This window comes from Tamandua tetradactyla, chromosome 3 (genome assembly GCF_023851605.1).
Source record: "Tamandua tetradactyla isolate mTamTet1 chromosome 3, mTamTet1.pri, whole genome shotgun sequence".
Lineage (NCBI taxonomy): Eukaryota > Metazoa > Chordata > Mammalia > Pilosa > Myrmecophagidae > Tamandua > Tamandua tetradactyla.
This window is the reverse complement of record NC_135329.1, coordinates 85,461,048-85,479,247: the sequence shown is the minus strand read 5'-3', so window position 1 is coordinate 85,479,247 and position 18,200 is coordinate 85,461,048. Positions and strand designations below refer to the sequence as shown.

The following is an 18,200-nucleotide window of genomic DNA, read 5'->3' as shown; positions in this document are numbered from 1 at the left end:
CACGTTGCACACTCAGGTCTCCAAAGGGCAGCCGAGTCAACTCCAAATAGAAAGGATATTGTTCTCGGCGCCGCGGGGGCAGCACCGGGAAAGCTGAGGCTGGCAGGGTTGGGTTCGGGCTGGGGAGGGGACTCCGGCTCAGCAGGTCCCACACAAACACCCAAGCAAGGGTTCTAGTGATGGCAGGACTTCTCAGAGTGCCATGCATGCTAGGCGGACCGGAGCCCCTTGATGTCAGGAGGAGACTGAACCAGCTTAAGAAGATTGGAAAGTTTAGAAGGTAAGGAGAGAGCTCCAGCCTATTCTGCTTCCTGAGAGCCTGTGGGGACAGAAGTCACCTTAGGAGGCCCAGGCAGCCCCAGGCCCCTAGGATCCAACCAACATCTAGGAAAGCACCCCAAAAGAGGACCACACTGCCAACTCTACTTGCCAGGGAGAGCAGAAGCAGCAGGATCCAATAGAAGACCACTGGGCAGTCATCATTTTACAGGGTTCTTTACATAGAAAGATTGGCGGGGTTATTTGTGAACCAGGGCACTGTCTGAACCCAGCCATTGCCTGTCAACCAGTCACTGTGGTCAGCAATAAAAGTCCAGAGCACTCACAGATTCCATGGCCCTGCAACTGCTATTGAGTGAGGTCAGAAGGCAGGAGCAATGTATTCCTCTCCCTCCCAAAATAGGCAACAGCTATTTGAAAGACTCGATTCCAGGCAGCAGGGTTGGGAGGAAACCTTGGGAGGGTGGGGGTGGGAATACATAGGACACTCAGATGCTGGACCCATATCCCTAGAATACACATCACCCAGCAAAAGCAAACACAAGGAGGTATTCATTAACCACCCTGGCCGCCAGCCTCAAAACAGCAACATAATGGGAGCCTTGGGTGCAGTACAGTTTGTAAATGCAACTCAAGGGCATCAAGAGCTGATCAACCCCAAAACATTGTTTTAGGCCACCTGGGGGGCTAGAGGGCACAGAGAGGATGCGCTGGGAGTAGCCAAAATGAAAGGAGTACCCAGGACCCCTCCCACTCTTAAAACTGCTGAAGAACATTTTGTGGCAGGAGCTCCAAGCCAATGCTGCAGGTGCTGGGTCCCTCTTACCACCCCCACCCAGCCCCTCCCATGGGAAATCCTGAACTTGAGAACTTAGAAATCTCACCCTGAGCCACAGCTTCAAGTAAAGGAGGGCACATTTGGGGCTCCTGGGGCTACGCATAGACCTGAGAAGAAGCCTGAAACCACAAGTTTTTTAGACAGCATCATTTGTAAATGCAGCGTCATTCCAATGTTACCAAGCCCTAATCAATTCAACAAGTATTTGCTGTAAAAGGGGGCTAGAGACAGAGAAAGACTTAAAGCCTGAATGAGTCCAAATACCTTCACAGCCTTGGTCCCGTTTCTACAGCCTGTCCTGTGGATGGGGGGAGGAGGCCACGCTGGGTCAGAGAACACAAGTGCAAAAGCACATGGTTAAGAGAGAGATCAGTGAAGAAAGCAGAGTAAGGACTGCCAAAGTCCATGCCTCCCAAAAAACAATGAAAAAAAACTGGCAAAAAAAAATTGTCAGAACAAACTTTTTCAGATCTCTGAAAATTAATCAAAGGCTGGTCATAACTTAAGAAGCATTTTGTCCAGGAATATGGGTGATTCTCAAGAGGAGAGAGCTTTATGGCATTTTCACTTACCCCTCTCCACAGCTCTGTGGCAGCCTTAAAAAATAACTGCCTGCATTTTCAGTACTGGCACTGGAAGAAGCAGAATGGGGCTGGCGCTATTTCAAAGCCTCATTCCTCCTAAAATTCATTATTTGACCTACCTGGTAGGTTCCTTGGAAGCCCCCACTCCAAAGCCATCTTTATCTGACCTCACTGAACTGGCCACAGTGCTAAAACCTCTCCTTTGGGAGTTTTTGTCAAATGTTTTAACATCCCTGCTGGCTGAAGAATGGATAATACTTAGGGCATACTGAATAGAATAACGAAAAAGCTTACGAGGAAGGGGGGTGGGGGGTGGGGGTGGAGAGCCTGCCTGATAAAGATGGCAGAGTGAGATGCTTTAGGGCTCCGTCCCTCCACAGAAGCTTTGAGCAACTCTCAAGAACCAGGAGAAATATACTTTTCAAAGCCCCAGAAAACAGTTAAACGATTACAGCAACAGAAAAAAAAGAGTTCAGCAACAGAGCTAGTATCAAATCAAGAAAAAGGCTATGTAAAAGCATTAGATACTCAGACTGCCCCTACCCCACCCCTCACTGGCTTGGTCAGAAGCCAAGCTCCGATTCCAGTGTGGAACCCTGGTCCCAGTTCCAAAGGGGGCACAGTAACCTTCATGCACATACTGAGAGCTTGTGTGCCTGGCCCAATTTGTCTCGTGGTACCTAAGGGACTCATAGTCCCAGAACTTACCCTGTTTGTAGAGGAAATTCACAAAGCTCCCCTACAGAATGTTGATGGAAATTCATCAATTCTTGTATGGCTAAGCCCTGAAGGAGAGTGCGCTGCAAAATCTGCAGACTGGGAAAGGTCTTTATTTTCTTTCTCTCTGTCTCTCTCTCTCTCTCAATTTCTTAGCTCCTGTCAAAGAAAGCTCTGTCATAACACTAACTGGATATAAGCCTAAGGAACAGATGCCTCAGAGTATAAATTCACATGATAACATATGAAAATATCAAAATGTCCAAATATCAACCAAAGAGTACAAAACATCCCCCAAAAAGCAAACAAACAAAAACAACAACAACAGGAAGCAATGGCCCAAGCAAAGAGAAGATTAAAACATTAGAAACCATCCATCAGGAGGACCAGACCTGGGACATAACTGACAAAGACTTTAAAAATGGTCCTCATCATGATGATGAATACGCAACTATGTAATGATATTGTGAATTACTGATTATATATAGAGAACAGAATGATCATTTGTTAAGAATGTGTTTCTTTCTTGTCATATTTTTTTAAAAATTTAAAATTAATTTAAAAATTAAAAAAAAAAATGGTTCTAAAGGGACAACCAAATCAATAGGCCGAACCTTCAATCTTGGGGTTTGTTAATTTGAAACTTATTCCTGCAAAGGATAGACTAAGCCTACTTAAAGTTAGGCATAAGAGTCACCCCCAAAGACCCTCTTTCGGTGCTCAGATGTGGTCTGTCTCTCTCTCTCAGCTAGAAGGGCAAGCAAACTCACTGCCCTCCCCTTCTTTACGTGGGACATGACTCCTAGGGGTAAAACCTCCCTGGCAATGTGGGACAGAAATCCTAGAATGAGCTGGAACTCAGAATCAAGGGATCGAGAAAACCTTCTTGACCGAAAGGGGGAACAGAGAAATGAGACAAAATAAAGTGTCAGTGGCTGAGAGATTTCAAACAGAGTCAAGAGGTTATACTGGAAGTTATTCTTATGTATTATATAGACATTCCCTTTTTAGTTTAAGGTGTATTAGAGTGGCTAGAGGGATGTGCCTGACACTGTAGAGCTGTGTTCCAGTAGCCATGCTTCTTGAAGATGATTGTATAATGATACAGCTTTCACAATGTGACTGTGTGAGTATGAAAACCTTGTGTCTGATGCTCCTTTTATCTATGGTATGTAAAACACATGGATTAAAAATAAATAAATGATAGGGGAACAAATGTTAAAATAAATTGAATAGATTGAAATACTAGTGATCATGAAAGGGAGTGGTAAGGGTTATAGAAAAAAATAGGGGGAGCAAAAGTTAAAATACATTGAGTAGATGGAAATACTAGTGGTCAATGAGAGGTAGGGGTAAAGGGTATGGTATGTATGAGTTTTTTCTTTTTTCTTTTTATTTCTTTTTCTGGAGTGATGCAAATGTTCTAAGAAATGATCATGGTGATGAATATACAACTATGTGATGATATTGTGAGCCACTGATTATATACCAAGAATGGAATGTTCGTATGTTAAGAATGTTCATGTTTTTATATTATGTTTTGTCAACAAAAATAAATAAATTAAAATTAAAAAAAAGGTCCTACATTTACTTAAAGAGTTAAAGGAAAACATGGAGAAAGAACTAGAAAAAATCAGGGAAAAAATAGAACACAAAAAAAGAATATCAATATGGAGATGGAAGTTATGAAAAGGAATCAAATAGAACTGAAAAATATAGTAACAGACATAAAAATTCCCTAGAGGAGTTCTACAGCAGATTGAAGCTGGCAGAGGAAAGACTCAGAGAACTCAAAGATAAGACTATTGAAATCACCCAGCCTAAAAAGGAGAGAGAAGAAAAAATGAAGAAAAGTGAACAGAGCCCGAGGAACCTGTGGGCATCACAAAGTGTACCAGTGTATGCATTGTGGGAATCCTAGAAGGAAAAGGAAGAGAGAAAGGGGCAGAGAGAATAGTCAAAGAAATAATAACAGAAACTTCCCCTATGAAAAACTTGAATATTAATACATTCAAGGTGTTCAACAAACTCCAGACAAGATAGACCCACACTGCTATATACTAAAAGCAAATTGTCAAATGCCAAAGGTAAAGAAAGAATTCTGAAAGCAACAAGAGAGGAACAACATGCCATATACAAGGAAATCTCAAGAAGATTAAGTACTGATTTCTCACTGGAAACCATAGAGGCAAGGCAGTGGGAAGACACATTTAAAGTGCTGAATGCAAAAAATTGCCAACAAAGAACTCTATATCCAGTGAACTGTCTTTGAAAAATGAAAGAGAGAAAGACATTCCAAGATAAACAAAAGCTGTCTAATTTAAAAGGCAAAGCCATAAAGCAATAATTAAAAATCAAAACTCATAGGCATATATTGCATAAAAAATGTAATTTGTGACAATAACAGCATAAAGGAAGGAGGAATAGAGCTGTTTATACTATTGAAGTCTCTGAAGGGAGTTTGTCAGCACTAGACTGGCCTTACAGATACGCTAAAGAGAGTTCTGCATGAAGAAATAAAGATCTCCAGTAAGGGTTATGACACGGCTAAATATAAACATCAGTATTATTGTATTTTTGGCTTGTAACTTCACTTATTACTTCCTACAGGATCTAAAAGGTAAATGAATAAAATGTTATGGCAAATCAGTGGTTTTGGACTCATAATTTGTTACAAGAAGTAAAAAAGGTGGGGGGTGTAGCGTTATAGGTACATAGCTTGTATATATTATTGAAATTAAGTTGATATCAAAACAAACAAGAGTGTTATATATTTAGGATATTAAATTTAAGCCCCTTGGTAACTACAAAGAAAATATTGGCGAATAGGCCAGCTCACAGAAACTGAAATTAGAGTACAGGGTGCCAGGGACAGGAGTGGGGGGATGGGGAGTTAATCCATAATTGATTAAGTTTTCTTTTTGGGGTGATGGGAAATTTTTATTAATGGGAGGTGGAGAGGGTACAGCGATATTGTGAATGTTATTAACCCCACTGAATGGTGTGCTTGGGAGTGTCTGAGATGGGAAAGTTTGTTTTGTATATATGCACCCACAATAAAAGAAAGAAAATAACTGAAGAGAAAATAACAATTAAATGCAATATGTGATCCTGATGGGCTCTAGCAAGTGAGGAGAAAAGGCTCAAAAGGGCATTCTTGGAACATACAAAAAATTGGCATATAGACTGGCAGCTTTATATCAATGTTAAATTTCTTAAACTTGGAAACCTAACTTGAGGTGTTATGGTGGCTTGGAGTTACGTACCCCAGAAAAACATGTTCTTAATCAATTCCTGTGGGTCTGAACCTATTGTAAATAGGATCTTTGATGAGGTTACTTCAGTTAAGGAGAGGCTCAACTAAGTCAGGATGGGTCTTAATCCTATGGCTGGAGACCTTAAAGAGAAGGGAGCCATGGGGAGCAGCCAGAAGCTGGAAATCAATACAACCTGGAAGAGAAAGGAGAAGACACTGCCATGTGCATTGCCATTCCTTTTCATGTGAAGGAAAAGCCAAGGAACGCCAAAGATCGCCAGTCAGCCAGAGCACAGTGGCTCTGGGAGGAAGCAAGTCTTCTAGCTTCTGAAACCATGAGCCAATAAATTCCTGTTATTAAGCCAAGCTTTTGTATAGTATTTGTTTTGGCAGCCAGGAAACTAAAATAGGTGGTTACATAAGAGAAAATCATTATTCTTAGGAAATGTGCATGGCAGTATTAAATGTTCAAGGAGTATGATGTATACAATCTACACTCAAATGTTCAGAAAAATGGATTGAAAGGTAGGTAGATAGTTAGATACTATGATACAGCAAATATGGCAAAACGTTAAAATTCATGAATCTATGAATCTGTGGGGGCAGCAGTATGTTGGAGTTCTCATATAGGGTTTGTATTATTTTTGTATCTGTCCCAGAAGATTGAAAGTATTTCAAAATGAAAAGCTAAAAAGGTCAAAAGGAAAAAAGTTAGTAATGAAATGTCCTTATGGGCTTTGAAAAGATCTAACATATTCCTGGGAATCTAGGAGCTCAGTGTATGTGTAGGACTGAGCACATACTCAGGAAAGAGTGGAGGTGGTCCTAAACTGTCACCTCTGACTAATTTTGAGGCTCTGGATAAACAGGAAGGGAAGGTTAAGGTAGAGTTGTAGACTGCCTGGATGAGTGTTGAAGAAATGCAGAGAGACCCTCAGCAAAAGCAGGAGACTTATTAGAGGCATTTAAGGAAATCTCTGTCCACTCATTAGCTGACCACTTAGCGAACTAAGCAGAGACATAGTGGCCACAAACAAAAAAGATACAGACTTTACAGAATTAATTCAGAAAAGTCACTAAACAACTGCTACCACAACTAGCAACAACCACAACAATTTCTGGGGGTGGGGGGGGTGGGGGGATCTTATTCCTAGAGTTGCTACATTATATTATTTGAAATTGCCCAATTGTCAACAAAAAAGTAAAAGACATGCTGTGCCAGTGTGAAGCTATTATATACCCCAGAAATACCAAGTTCTTTAATCCTCATTCAATATTCTTGGGTGGAATCTTTTTTTTATTATTTCCCTGGAGATGCGACCCATCCAATTGTGGTTGGTAACTTTTGATTGGATGGTTTCCACAGAGATGTGCCTCTGCCCTCAAGGTGGGGTTCCTTAGTGGAGTCCTCTGAGAGGGAACTATTTTGGAAAAAGCTTTAGAGCTGAGAGAGAGTCACACAACCAGAAAGCTAGCAGAAGTTGCCATGTGCCTTTCCAGCTGACAGAGGTGTTCTGGACCCATTGACCTTTCTTGAATCAAGGTATCCTTCCCTGGATGCCTTAGTGTGGACACTGCAACTTAATAAATGCCTCTTTTTAAAAACCATTCCATTTCTGGTATATTGCATTCCGGCAACGTTAGCAAACTGAAACACACGTAAAGAAATGAGAAAGTATAGCCCATACCCAGGGGAAAAAGCGGTCAATAGAAATTGGCCCTGAGGAAGTTGAGGCATTAAACTTACAAGAAAAATCCCTTAAATTAGTTATTTTAAATATTTTCAAAAAGTTAAAGGAAACTATATCTAAATAACTAGAAGAAAGTATAAGAAATAAGTCTCACCAAATAGAGATTATCAATAAAGATATATAAATTATTAAAAGGAACAAAATAGAAATTCTAAAGTTGCAAATTTATGATAACTGAAATGAAAAATTCACTACTATCCATAATTGAAAATATCACAGCAAACCTGCACTTTTAAAGATTCATTAGAGGGAGTCAATAGAAGATTTGAGTAGGCAGAAGAAAGAATGAGAGGAAGTAAATATGTGGGTAATTGAGATTAGTCTGAGGAACAGAAAGAAAAAAAGAGTGAATAAAATTGGACAGAGGCTTAGAGACCATCAAGTATACCAAGATATATATAATAGCAATACTAAAAGGAAAGGAGAGAGAAAAGAGAAGAAAGTATATTTGTGGAAATACTGGCTGAAACTTCCTAACTTTGATAAAGACCTAAAAGACATGCAAGAAGCTCAATAACTTCCAAATAGGATAAATTAAAAAAGAGTCACACATCAACACATCATCATTAAACTGCAGAAATCCAAAGACAAAGAGAATCTTTAAAGTACCAATAGCAAAGTGATGAATTACATACAGAGATCTTCAATAAGATTAAAAGATGGTTTCTATTTCTCATAAGAAACCATGGCAAACGGAGGGCAGTGAGATGAATATTCAAAATGTTGAAGGCAAAAAAAAGAAGGAGAAGGGGGACGGGGAGAGGGAGGGGAAGGGGAGGGGGAGAGGGAGGGAGGGGGAGGGGGAAGGGAGGGGGAGAGGGAGGGAGGGGTGGGGAGGGTGGGGGAAGGGAGGGGGAGGGGAAAGATGAAGAGTAGGAAAGGAAGAAGAAGAAGGAAAAAGCTGTCAACCAAGAATTCTACTCCTGGGAAAATATCTGTCAAAAATGAAGGATAGTGGTATTGGCATGTCATAGGGCAACTCAATATTTAGTTGAAGAATTGCCAAACTGTCTTCCAGGGTGGTTATATCATTATACATTTCCACCAGCAGTACATAAGTGTCCTAATTTCTTCGTGCACTAGGGCAACTTTCCAGAAACCTACAAACTCCAGATGGGTCCCTGACCCAGGTAAGTCCTGAAATGCAGAGGGTCCAGCCTCTCCAGAATATCAACTAGTTTCATCCCCCTATCCCATATTATCGACAGCCCCTTCCAAAATAAAAAAGTTAGAATAAGCATAGTGCAATATCCCTAAAGAGTGGGAGAAAGATCAAAGGTGATGGTAGAGTTATACAGAGAAAGTAGAGTTTAACAAATGAGTATGATTGCTGAATCATCATATTGATATTTCTTTTAGTTTCTAATATCTTAAGAGCAGCTAGAAGTAAAAAACTAAAATTGTGGAATTGTAACCCATACCAAACTCTGAAATCTGTTCTACAACTAATTGTTGCAATGTGCTTTGAAATTTATTGCTTTTTTGCATGTAAGTTATTTTTCACAAAAAAAGAATGAAAATGTCAACTGTGATGATAAATGCACAGCTTTATGATGACATTATGAACCACTGATTGTACTCTTTGGATGATTACATGGTATGTGAATACATAATATATATCAGTAAAAAATAAATAATTAAAAAAAAGAGTTCCTCAACGACAGACCCAAGTTTTGGGCTGTATGTGAGTCTCTAGACAAACCAAGGAAATAGAAAGTGATGACAAGCATGGACGTTTATTTTCCTAACTTGCCAACTGCAAACAACTGTAAATATGTAACTCAATAAATCTCCTTTGAAAACAACCAATCCATTTCTGGTATAGTACATTCCAGCAGCTTTAGCAAACCAAAACAACATATAAAAAAACAAACAGCAAATGATAGATGTGAATAATATCTTGCAGTAATTACATTAAATGCAAATGGATTACACTCTCTGAAAAGAAAAGGCAGTGATGGCAGATGGGTTTAAAAAACATGATTCAACTACATGCTGTCTTTGAGTGACTTACTTTATGTTTAAAGGTACACTAGGTTGAAAGTAAAAAGGTAGAAAAATATACTAAGCAAACAGTTACTAAAAAAGAGCTGATGTGGCTGTACTAATCTCAGACAAATAGACTTTAGAACAAAAACTGTTACCAGAGACAAAGAAGGGCATTTTATAATGATAAAAAGGTCAATCTATCAAAATATATAACAATTTTAAGCATATATGCACCCAACATCAGAGTCCAAAAACATATGAAGCAAATACGATAGAATTGAAAGTAGAAATAAACAATTCAACCCTAAAACTTGGTGATTTCAATGCTCCACTTTAGAGAAAGTGTGGGACAACTAACCAGAAGCCAGGATGGAAATAGAAGTCTTAAAAAACAGTATAAACCTCAACATATGTGCATAGAACACTCCCAGCAGCAACAGCAGTACACTCTCCTCAAGTACAACATACATTAAACCATGAAACAAGGCTCAAATAATTTAAAAGGATTGAAATCATACAAAGTATGTTCTCTGACTGAAATCTAATGAAATTACAAATCAATCAATTGAAATCAGCAACACGATACGGAATGTGGGAAATTCATATACATGTGGAAATGAAACAACACACTTTTAAGTAACCAATGAGTCAAAAAGCAAGTCACAAGGGAAATTAGAAAATATATTGAGAAGAGTGAAAATTAATACACAACATACAAAAACTTACGGGATGCAGCAAGAGCAGTGCTCACAGGATATTTATGGGTGTAAATGCCTCCATTAAAAAATAAGAAAGCTCTCAACTTTATAACCTAACCTTATGCCTTAAAGCACTGGAAATAGAAGAGCAAACTAAACCCATGATCATGTCTTGGAAATAAATAAGTGCCAATGGTTGCACATTCATATGAATATGCTAGAAATCACTGAATTGTATTCTGCAAAGTGGTGAATTTTACGGTATGTGAACCATATCCTAATTTTTAAAAACACACACACACACAGTGAAAAAGGCAATGATATTTCATCAGAGGTCTGGGCAGGGCAGGCCAGAGCAGCCACAGGCAAGCTCTGAGGTAGGGCTGCCTCCTCATGAACTGGTGGTGAGTGTGCCCTCCCAGGGGAGCCACACACACATACACAGAGGCACCCCCAGACCCAGCTGTCCTCAATTGACTGGACCTCACTGGAAGGCTGGAGATCACTGGCATGCTCTCTTTTGTCTTCCTCAGATGAGTGATATATTCCAACCCTCTGCCCTGCAAGAAGTTAGATTTCAAATGATTTTATTGTCTTTGTTTAAACCTCAAGCATTGGTAGAGACACATACTTGGTTTTACATGTAGATATTCAGTCATCTCATTGAGGATCCAGGTCCAAATTCATTATGAGGAATTGAGAGAGATATGTAAATGCTAAAAACAAAGGTGTGAAACACTTAAGGTATGTTTTAGTTTGTTAATGCTATCGGAGTGCAAATTACCAGAAATGAGTTGGCTTTTATAAAGGGAATTTATTAAGTTACAAGTCTACAGTTCTAAGGCCATAAAAATGTCCAAACTGAGGAATCCAAAGAAAGATAACTTGACTCAAGAAAGGCCAATCTGGGAAGGCACATGGCTGATGTCTGCTGGTCTTATGGTTTCTGGTTTCAAACAGCTTCCCCGGGGGTGTTTTTCTTTTGGCAACTCAAAACACCTCTGTCTGTGTCAGCTCTGAAGCTTTTTCCAAAATGGTTCCCTCTTAAAGTACTTGAGTAAGCAAACTACCTTGAATGTGTGGGGATGCATCTCCATGGAAACCGCCTAATCAAAAGTCTCATCCACAACTGGGTGGGTCACATCTCCATGGAAACAACTTAATCAAATAGATCCCACCCAACAATAACGAATCAGGATTTTAGAAACATGTTTTTTTCTGGGGCACACAGCAGTTTCAAACCAGTACAAGGAGGCTGCCACTTTGTTCCCCACCCCCACCCCCAAGCTTAGGAATGAAGTCCTATGGGAGGTTTACGTGTGGAATCAGTACTTAACAGATGAAGCAGAGAGAAGCAGCACCTCTGGAGAGGCAGCTCAGGCACCAAGGATGGGACGCTTAGCCCCTGTCTATGCGGCTGTGCTGGGACTGTCTTGCTAGACTTTCAGGAATTTTGCAAGCCAGTAGATACCGTGATTGCAGCTGCAAACCAGACCCGCGTCCCCACTGCACAGCACTGGGCAGTCAGAGGGGTGCTGGGACAGCACTAGAGGTGGAGGTGAAGACCAAGAGTTGAGGGTCCATAGGCGGTGTTCATCTTGGTCCTATCTGGGACTTGGAGTCAGCTGTGCCACACCTCACAAGCCAGAGGCTTCTCACCACTTCACACTGTGCTTAAGCCCCTGACTCCCCCTCGATCTTTTTTCTGTCCCAAGGGTTCTGGCTGCCACCCCAGCTACCCCTTGGAAGGCTCCTCCTGCCAAGGGAGCTACTGGGCACCCACCTAAGAAAGGAAGAGAACATCTGAGAGGGTTGTCAGGATCGGGGAAGGCACCAGCAGAGATGGGTGGGGTCAGTGATGTGAGGACAGGGACCTAGCAACCAGGCAACCCCAGTGTGCACCACATCAAGCCTGGGGCACAACACAGAATCTGGCATATGGCAGCCTCCAGGAAGACAGCTGTGCAGCGACAGGATTCCATCCATTAGCAGGCCAAGTCACTGTGCTCACACAGCTGTGAGGACTACATCCCAGGCTCCACTTAGAGGGGGAACACTGTCCGACTGGGCCCGGCAGGTGGGTACCCTGCCTGGGCCTTATGATCCTCCCTTCAGAACAAAGGTCTTTGGGTTGCAGGCTGGGGCTGGGCCCCTTCTCTTCTGACAGTACACCTCTGTCTCACTAGCCACACTCAAGTTCTCACCTACTCCTGCGCTCCAGCTCGGCCTGCTGGGCTTCAGACCCTCACATCCTATGCCCCCTAGGTCCCCCTAAGACTTGACATACCCCTTCAAATGCCTCCCAGCCCAGAGTGAACCCCGCCTCTCCCGTGCTGAGTCCCCTTCTCACTGCCGTACACTGGGCGTTCTTCTGTCCGCCCTGCAGACAACCACTCAAGCCCTGTCATTTGCCGCTGCCAGGGCCCCTGAGTCCATCTCCTCTTCTCCACCCCCACCACCGCCACCAGGTGTCATTCCAAAGCGTGAGACTGACCATCTCCCTTCAGGTCACTCTGCTGCTCACGGCTCTTCGGTGGCTCCCACTGTCCCCAGGACAAGTACTCTAACACGATCTAGTCTGCAGCCCTGGGGGGTGTCAGGACTGCGTGTGGTGGTCAGGGAGAGCCCCTGACGGTTTGTGAGCAGAGAAGTGGCAATGAGGGGGTCACTTCAGAAGACCAGCCTGCTTCTAGGCAGCACAGGCTGATGTAGGGAGACCCAGGAATCCATGAACAACTCTGATGCTAGTCTGGGGACCCCCTGCATCCCTGGAGCAGTGGACAGGGGAGAGTAGGGTGGCATGAAACCCAGTGAAGAATGAAGCACCATTGCTCTGGGACAGGACAAATTTTGCGCACCTCAAAGGGGAGGAGAGGGGCCCACTCCATAGCTACCAGCTGCTGGAGTCCTGTGGGTAGAGGGGAGGGGAGCCAGGCCCCTGGGGTAGGGTGGGTGTGATAGGGTCAGCTGCACAGGGGGTGTAAACTTACACTCACAGCTGCGAGCAGAAAAATATGCAAGGGCAAAAGAACTAAAGGAACCACCGAAATGGGTGGCTTTTTCCTGTTCTTTTATGTTTCTGCTTTTTAAAATTTCTAATTCTCTAAAATAAGCTGTATGACTTCTGCAAGGAAAAACTCTACCCAGCATTTTCTAAAGGCTCCCCCTTCTCCCAGTGTGGAATTTCACGATCGGCAGCTGGCCCTGGCTCCCCCACCCACCAGGTCCTCTTCCCTGGGCTATGGGCCAGCTGATATCTGGATGGAAGGGAAGGGTGCCTCTTTCAGGGCTCCATCCACAGGCTCCTGGGGTGGGGGGCAGCTGGCAGGGGAGGTCTGTGGGGAACAGGAGAGGTGACCCCCACAGCCCAACCTGGACAGGCCACCACTCCTCTGGGCGCAGGCCCGCCAGCTCACTGAACAGAGTTTCCAGGCAGGGAGCAGGTTTTGCACACAGCCGAAGTGCTGAGGCTGGGAAGGGAGGACTGGGGAACAGGAAGGGATCTGCCTGGACAGCAGATGACATGTCTGGGATAGGATACATCCTCTTTTGGGTTCCTTGGGCTGCCTTAAGACCCCAGATTCCAGCTTCCTGCTGATGAAAAGCAGTGTGGCTCTGCCCGCAGGGAGGGGGCTGCTCTGCACATCTGTCGGATTTGGGGCCCCCACCCTGCCCCCTGTGACTACTCCCACTCCTGTCCAAGCCCCATTCCCAGCAAAGCCCCCAAGGTGACCCTGCAGGGCAAGGGGCTCTTCTGCTGGGCCCCTCAAGCCTCCACCTGGGGGGGGGGGGGGTTGGGCAGTGAACAAGGGCAGCCTTCAGCCAGGGCTTTGCACCAAGGGGGCCGCCCTGGACCTCGGAGGCCACAGTCATCCCCACCCAGCCTTGAGTCATTTGCTTGTCTCCAGCCATGTTTCAGAAAGGACTGCAGAGGCCACACTGGCCAGACAGTGGGGATACTGGACCTGCCTGGCAGGCATCATTCAGCCTTTCGCCTTGGTTTCCTCAGCGGTAAAATGGTAACCGATCCTCTGAGAAGAAGTTGGGCCTGGCCCCACCCGCCCTGTATAGCTTGGGGATGGGCGCAGTTCTGGCAGACCCTTGCCAATGGCATTTACAGAGGAGGAAATTGAGGCTCGAGAGGGGCTGGTCAGAGGGGCCTGCACAGCTGGGTGGAAGTCGACCATCCGGGGTTTCACCTTTGTCCTTTGGTTACTGTGTGACCTTGCACAAGCCCCCGGCCTCTCTGATCCCTAGTGTTCCCTTGGCGGAGGCGGGGCGGGGATCATTTCCCCGGCCGCGAGGAGAAGGTATACGCTGGGGGAGCTGCGTCCCATCCACCCGAGAAACGTTGCGGCCCAGCGAGCCGCCCCCGCCGGGACCCCCGCCGGGACAGGAGCCCTCCGCCCGGGGAGCTCGCGAGGTATTATTACCTGCCCGTCATGGTGGCCGCGCGCCGAAGCCGGGGTCGCCTCCCGGGTTGCCGCCGCTGCCGCCGCCGCCGCCAGCACTGCTCCCGCCCGGCAGTCCGGGACGCGGGGCCGGGAGACGCCCAAAAAAGGCCACGAGCCGCTCCGCCCGCAGGACTGGGGTGGGGCGGGAGAGAGGCGGGGGAGAGGCGGGGGGAGGGAGTGCCCCCCTTCCCCGCGGGTCCCGCCTCGCCCGCGCTACCCCAGCTGCGGGGATACCAGAGCGCGGGAGCGGGTGAAGTCCTTCCCGCCTGGGCTCCCCTCGCTACCTCCCGGATTCCCGGCATACTTTTCCTTTTAAAGGGAGGGAAATTATAATAAACGCCAACAGCAACCCCCCCCCCCCAACACACACATTTCTGCCCGGCCGTGCTGCCCACTCCGCAGTCCTCCGCGGTCCAGACCCGCCAACGCGCGGTGGGGGCACGAAGTCCCCACAGCAACCCCGGGCAGGAGAGAGAAGTGGTCTGAGCGCCTTCAGTCCTCACACAAAAGTTCCTGGGCGGCGAACCCCCTTCCCCTGCAATCGCTGGAGTCCGCCCTAGTGAGACCAAGGTCCGGGGGTGGGGGCGTCTCCAGGCGGCGGGCTCCAGCCTGCAGATGCACCCTACCAGGCCAGGCCAGGGGCCTCAGGGAAATACACATTTCGTCCGACAGTGTGGCCCGGGTACAATGACAAAACCAAAGGCTGCTGTGGCTGCAAATCCTCCTTTATGTCATTAAGCCTGTTGACAAGTTATGAGCCCTTAAGATGACCTTGTGACATAATACCATCTAGGGAACCTATTCTGAGAAAGCGTTCCCGTGAAAAGCAAAAGACAAGTCTCCCCCTCTTTAAAGGCGGATGCTTCTAGCTGGTGATAGCACCCAGTTCATAATTGGCAGCAATCCATATAGCACCCTGATGGGCTAGTCTGATTACATTTGGAAAATTATATGATCTCTAGTCTTGGCAACGGATAAGGACCATCTAGAAACGACTGTACAGAGTAGCAACCCACAAATAAGATAAACCAACGGTGGAATTCAGAAAAATGGTAACGAAATATCACATCTGTACAAGTAAGCTTGGAAAGGCACCCGTTTCCGAGTCACTGGGACTTTCGTACTATTGTACTGGGTAGTTTGGTTTTGTTTATTGTTTTTCCCACTTGCATCTTAGCTGATTCCATTGAACTGTAACTTGATGGCTGGTTAAACAAAGTCTGGATGACTGCTTGGCTCAAATGCCTGCTTAGGGAGAAATGCCTTTCCAAAGTCCCCCATGCGGAGGATTGGGTGCACTGGAGGCCACGCCCCCAGAAATTGACTGCCAGGTGCTTAGTAGAATAGCAGGGTCTTGCAGGGACCAACGGGGACGAAAGGTAGAAGGCAGAACCCCAAAGACACCTGCTGTCTCTTCAAGCCTGGGCTGCAGCACAGCAGGTTTGGAGCTGCCCGGGGCGCAGCTTCCCCACCCACCCAGCAGCCTCTACCGTGGGCCGAGAGCCAACATGGAGCTGGGGGCGGCCCCTGGGGCCTCGTGCAGCGCAGCCAGAGGTCAGAGTTGGGTTGTTCGTGAGCTCACCCATTCATTCCAGAGGGTTCACGAGGTGCCTGCTACATGCCTGTGCAGTGAACAAGAGAACATGGAGTGTGCTCTCATGGGGTTTTCTTGGGGTGGGGGTGGGGGGGCCGGTGGCGGGGGCGGCAGACAACGAACAAGTAAACAGGCATATAAATATGAGCTTAGACGGGGATAGTGGGGCAGGCTGCTTTAGCTTGAAGGGTAGGGGAGGTTTCTGTGGAGGTGGTATTGGATCTAAAAGCTGACCGAGGAAAAGAGCCAGGCACACAACCATCTGTGGGAATCGTATTCCAGGCAGAAGGAACAGCAAGTGTGGCAGCCCTGAGGTAGAAAGAGGCTTGGAGTGTTCAGGGATCAGAAAGAAGAATAGAGCACGCAGAGAGAGGGCTTGTAGAAATACGAGAGGGAACCCAGGTGTGGGGGGGGGGGGGGGGCGGAGCGTGTGCATTCCACGCTCTTAAAGGTCTAAGGTGTCAGCTGGGAAAGACCCGACACTCGGCAGTAACTCAGAGGAACCAACCGCGACTCTACATGAAGGAAGCCGGAGGCAGAAGAGCATCCCCGCTGCGAGTCTATCTCCATGAAGTTCTAGTCTATGGTGAAAACTCTTCTGGGATGGAAAAATCGAAAATAGTGGCTTTGTACAGGTAACGCTGTATGTAAATATTACCTCAAAATAAAAAAGACTGGAAGCTAAGTCGTGTACAATGAAGCGCGTCCTGAAGTATTTACATGGAAAAGTACAGACATCTGCAACCTACTTTGAAATGTATTAAAACAAAAAATAGGGTAGGCCACGGTGGCTTAGTAGCAGAGTTTTTGCCTGCCGTATTGGAGACCCAGGTTCAATTCCCAGTGCCTGCCTATGTAATTAAAACGACAACAAAAAACCACAACAAGATGGGAATAGATAGGTGGCAGAGTGAGTCTAAGAAGATATTCATGGTGGAATCTGAGACTCAAGGGTTCAGAGTAAAATTCTTTCAAGGTTGCTGAAGGTCTGAGATTTTTCATAATGAAATGGTGGAGGGGGTTGCTCTGGAGGCAGTAAAGGGACGGGGTGGGCATAGAGGCATCCTGACCAGGGTCCCTGGGAGCACCAGTGGTGGGGGCACAGGGCGGACAGCAGGGATGGTGGGAAAGGGTCAGGCTCGGGGTGGTCCTTGGCAGACTGGATGGGAGTATGTCTGAATCACCTGGCCCAGTGAAGCCAGGTGATTCCAGGTTTTCTTCTTTTCCTGGATGTTTGCCTGAAGTGAGAATGACCAGGGGTGGGAAAGGTGGGAAATAGGGTGAGGGGGTGCCCAAGAGTTCTCAGGTTGTGCTACCTTTGAGAGGCCTTTTGCACATCTGGGGATGAGGAGGAAGGGACTGTGAGTCTGGAACTTGGGAGAAAGGTGGTCCCTGAGGGCGTCTGAGCAGCCAGAGGAGAGAAGAGGGATTATCAGTGGGGCCAGGCAGAGGGTGGGGGAGCAGCAAGAGGGGGCTGAGCAGCGCAGGTGCCACGGAAGCAAGGTGCCACAGAAGTCCGGGGCAGAAGGAGCTCTGGGGAGGAGCAGAGCTGCTGCTCCTCCATAAGCACTGCTGAGGGTGACGAAGAGAGAGGGGCTGCTGGGTTTGGAGAGGAATGTGGTCCAGCCTGGAGGGGCCTCTGGGAAGCAGGAGGAGCCCCTCCCACTGCACTCTGTGCAGATGGTGCTCCCCGAGGTGGACAGCCCACGGCCCACAGGGAGAATGAAGGCCACAGAGAATAGGGGCAAGGAAGACGTTAACTCCTTTTGTAACGGAGAAATTAACAATGAACAAATCATTAAGATCGCTGAATTATTATACAGATGCCCTTTTCTTACCCACTAACCTGTGGCCCAGCTGCCTTGATCTCTGAAAATGATTGCTTAACTATGTAACCTTTAGTTTGTGATTGTAAAAACCTTTTGCCTGGCCCCGCTTGTGTCCTCTTACCCTGTTTTACAACCTTGAAGTCTTGTGATCATTAGACAGCCCCTGACGTTTATTAATGAAGGGACTTGGTTCAGTCCAGAATGAATTCAC

At 46.0% G+C, this 18,200-nt stretch overlaps 1 protein-coding gene across 3 annotated transcripts in view; it reads right to left on the bottom strand.

Annotated features, from left to right (window-relative positions):
- The window catches only part of LIMS2 (LIM zinc finger domain containing 2), a 36,653-nt gene extending 21,988 nt beyond the window's left edge, over positions 1 to 14,665 (bottom strand). Inside the window, exon 1 of one of the 3 annotated variants that reach the window (XM_077153471.1) lies at positions 14,546 to 14,665. In XM_077153471.1, coding sequence (XP_077009586.1) covers positions 14,546 to 14,556 — 11 coding nt within the window. In that variant the 5' untranslated portion in view covers positions 14,557 to 14,665. Of the gene's footprint in view, positions 1 to 605; positions 1,086 to 1,381; positions 1,940 to 14,545 lie in introns of those variants that run through there. The other 2 variants (XM_077153473.1, XM_077153472.1) reach the window with 2 other exon arrangements.
- Between the last annotated feature and the right edge of the window lie 3,535 nt (positions 14,666 to 18,200).